Source organism: Gallinula chloropus (assembly GCF_964237585.1).
Source record: "Gallinula chloropus genome assembly, chromosome: 17".
NCBI lineage: Eukaryota > Metazoa > Chordata > Aves > Gruiformes > Rallidae > Gallinula > Gallinula chloropus.
The window spans coordinates 16,385,448-16,388,717 of NC_140102.1; the positions used below are offsets into that span (position 1 = coordinate 16,385,448).

Here is a 3,270-nt window from a genome sequence, read left to right on the forward strand (position 1 = left end):
AGGAGCTGAAAGAGTGCTTGCTCATAATGGTTCTGCAGGACACGAAATTAGGGAAGAAGATGCTACATGGCAGGGCTGCCATCCAGAGGGACCTAGCCAGGCTGGAGTGGTGGGCTGATAGGAACATTATGATAGCCAGTAAGGACAAATCCAAGGTCCTGCCCCTGGTTTGAGTAGCCCACTGCAATGACAGAAGCTTGGGACTGTCTGGCTGCTTTTCAGCCCTGTGTACAAGGCTCTGGACTGTAGATATCTGGGGCTGTAGGTCCCCTGCACAGCCTGTGGAAGTGCTGATCCCCCTTGGCTCAGCACATCTCAGAAAACATCCAGAATATTTCTGAAATTTGACTTCCTACAATGCAAGAGAGGCATTGATAAACTGGAGCCAGTTCAGGGGAGGCCACCAAGAGAGGCAATCTTGCCCAGTGAGAGGAGGCTGAGGGAGTTGGGCTTGTTCAGCCAGGAATGAGAAGGTCTTGAAAGGGAGCATATATATGTTGGGTTTGCATGGCAAGGTGTTGGGAGTGGAGGGGGCTACAGGGGTGGCCGCTGTGAGAAGAAGACAGAAGCAGAGGTGGTAGAGAAAATGAGGTCTGAAGTGAAGCTCGGGAAGAAGAGAGGCCTGGGGGAAGGTGGTTTTGAGAGTTGGTTTTATTTCTCATCACTCAATTTTGATTTGGTTTGTAATGAATTCATTTTCCTGAGTTGAATCTGTTTATTCCTGATGGTAGCTGGTGATTGATCTCTCCCTGCCCTTATCAAGACTCATGAGTCTTTCCTTACGTATTCTGTCCCCTGTCCAGCTGAGGAGGGGCAGTGATAGAGCATCTTTGGTGGGCACCTGGGGTCTGGACAGGGTCACTCCACCACAAGGTAGCAGTGTAACTGCCTGTGATAAGGTTCCAAGGTGACATTTTCAGACAGTACAGAATAAAAGTACAACAGGCCACGGGAGACAAGAGGGCATCAGGCCAGATGTAGGCAGAAAGTTCTCTAAAATGAGCACAGTCACCCTTTAGAAGCTGTTTCCTAGAGAAAATGAGTTGCACCAGCTCCATCCCGGAATGTTTTCAAGGTCCATCTGGACACAGTGCTTATTCATGTGGTATGACTCTGCTTCCGGAGGAGCTTGGTCTACAGGACTCCTGAGGTTCCTTCCAGGCAGAATGACACTGTCATTCCTTCCCAGTCACATTATCAGCATTACAGAAAGCACCTGGGTTGTCCCTTACCAGAGGTGCAATTCACATGGAGTGCAGGGCTGCCTCTCAGGTACCCCAAACAGCCCTGACTGCTGCCTTGTCTTCCTTCACTCCCATTTACCCTCTTCTCCCCATCTCACCTTCTTTAACATCTCTATACTCTCAGATCCACCTACCCTGCTATCCCTTCCCACATGCAACATGCTCTGAATTATTTGCATCTTCTTTTGCTGTTTCCAAGCTGGTTGCTGTGGTTCTTGCTACGTCAGGCACCAACTCCATTCAATGTGTATTCCCTTGCCTGTGGTGTCCTTCAGTTCATGACCTTGCTATCCTCTTAGAGCCATCCAAGGGAGGATGAGACATCTCTCACTTGCTTTTACAGCTGGAAAAGTGGATCTTCATACCAAGGGACTTGAAATATTTGGGGGGTTGTCAAAAAGATACAGGTAAACAAGGTGATGAGGAAGGTGATATCTAGAGAGGAGAAGGACCGCTCCTTTTATTGGATATAGGCAGCAGTGGTGCTGCAGAGGCCCTCTCTCTCAGAAGAAGAAGCAAGGGGCTTTCCAGTGCCCAGCACAGCTGATTCTTGATGAATCACCAATGGACTCACTAATAGAAAATAAAGAGGAGATACTCCCTGCAACCTTTTAGGTTGAAGGTCCTTGGAGATATTTTAGACACCAGCTTAGGAAATAAATGCCAAGCCTTAGGCTCTGAACTGACACAACTCCATTTCATTTGGGATATGACACGGAGGACCCAGCTGTAATGTACTGAGCATGCAGATGGGCCCTCTGGGACAGATACAGAGCTTGTGTCCCTGGAGAAGTGAGATGACTGCTGTCATTCATGTATGACCATGATAATGACAGAGCACTCAGAGCACACCACTTGTCTGAGAGAAACGGAAGACCACTTGTACATTTCACTGCTTCTGAAACAGCAGATGTAGGATGAGTTTTTTGATTGTGCCCTTGAGCTCCTTGTTCCTCATGCTGTAGATGAGGGGGTTCACTGCTGGAGACACTATGGAATACAGAACTGTAACCACCAGATCAAGAGCTGGGGCGGAGATAGAGGGGGGTTTCAGATAGGCCAGCATTAAAGTGCTGATAAAGAGGGAGACCACGGCCAGGTGAGGGAGGCAGGTAGAAAAGGCTTTGTGCCGTCCCTGCTCAGAGGGGATCCTCAGCACGGCCCTGAAGATCTGCACATAGGACACCACGATGAACACAAAACAAGCAAAAATTAAAAATGCAGTGACCACAATTAGCCCAATTTCCCTTACACCGGTGTCTGAGCAGGTGAGTTTGAGGAGTGGGGGTATTTCACAGAAGAACTGGTCAACCCCAATACCATGGCAGAGTGGAATTGAAAATGTATTGACAGTGTGCAGCACAGCATTGATAAACCCACTGCCCCAGGCAGCTGCTGCCATGTGGACACAAGCTCTGCTGCCCAGGAGGGTCCCGTAGTGCAGGGGTTTGCAGATGGCAACGTAGCGGTCATAGGCCATGACAGTGAGAAGGGAAAACTCTGCTCCAATCAAGAAGACAAGCAGAAAGACCTGTACAGCACATCCTGTGTAGGAGATGGCCCTGGTTCCCCAGAGGCAATTGGCGATGGCTTTAGGGACAGTGGTGGAGACAGAGCCCAGGTCAAGGAGGGAGAGGTTGAGAAGGAAGAAGTACATGGGGGTGTGGAGGCGGTGGTCACAGGCTATGGTGGTGATGATGAGGCCGTTGCCCAGGAGAGCAGCTAGGTAGATGCCCAGGAAGAGCCAGAAGTGCAGGAGCTGCAGCTCCCGTGTGTCTGCAAAGGCCAGGAGCAGGAACTCGGTGATGGAACTTCCATTGGACATCTGCTTCCTCTGGGCATGGAGACCTGTCTAAGGAGGAGAAGGCAATGATAAGTGAGGACAGTCTCGTCAGAGGAAAACCAAACACATTTCTCACAGGCCCTTCGCCTATCTCCCACCCACCCATTTTCTAGCCGTGTAGGAGCTTTATCTTCTCCGTGGCTGGAGCTCTTGTTTGGCTGGCTGAGTGGGCCTCTGTCCATG

At 49.9% G+C, this 3,270-nt stretch overlaps 1 protein-coding gene across 1 annotated transcript; it reads right to left on the bottom strand.

Moving 5' to 3' along the window:
* Positions 1-2,133: 2,133 nt before the first annotated feature.
* Positions 2,134-3,069, bottom strand: LOC311198342 (olfactory receptor 14A16-like; the record flags this gene model as incomplete). The annotated part of the gene is made up of 1 exon (XM_084272264.1): positions 2,134-3,069. The coding sequence occupies one exon, from the start codon at positions 3,067-3,069 to the stop codon at positions 2,134-2,136; it is 936 nt and encodes a 311-aa protein (XP_084128390.1).
* Between the last annotated feature and the right edge of the window lie 201 nt (positions 3,070-3,270).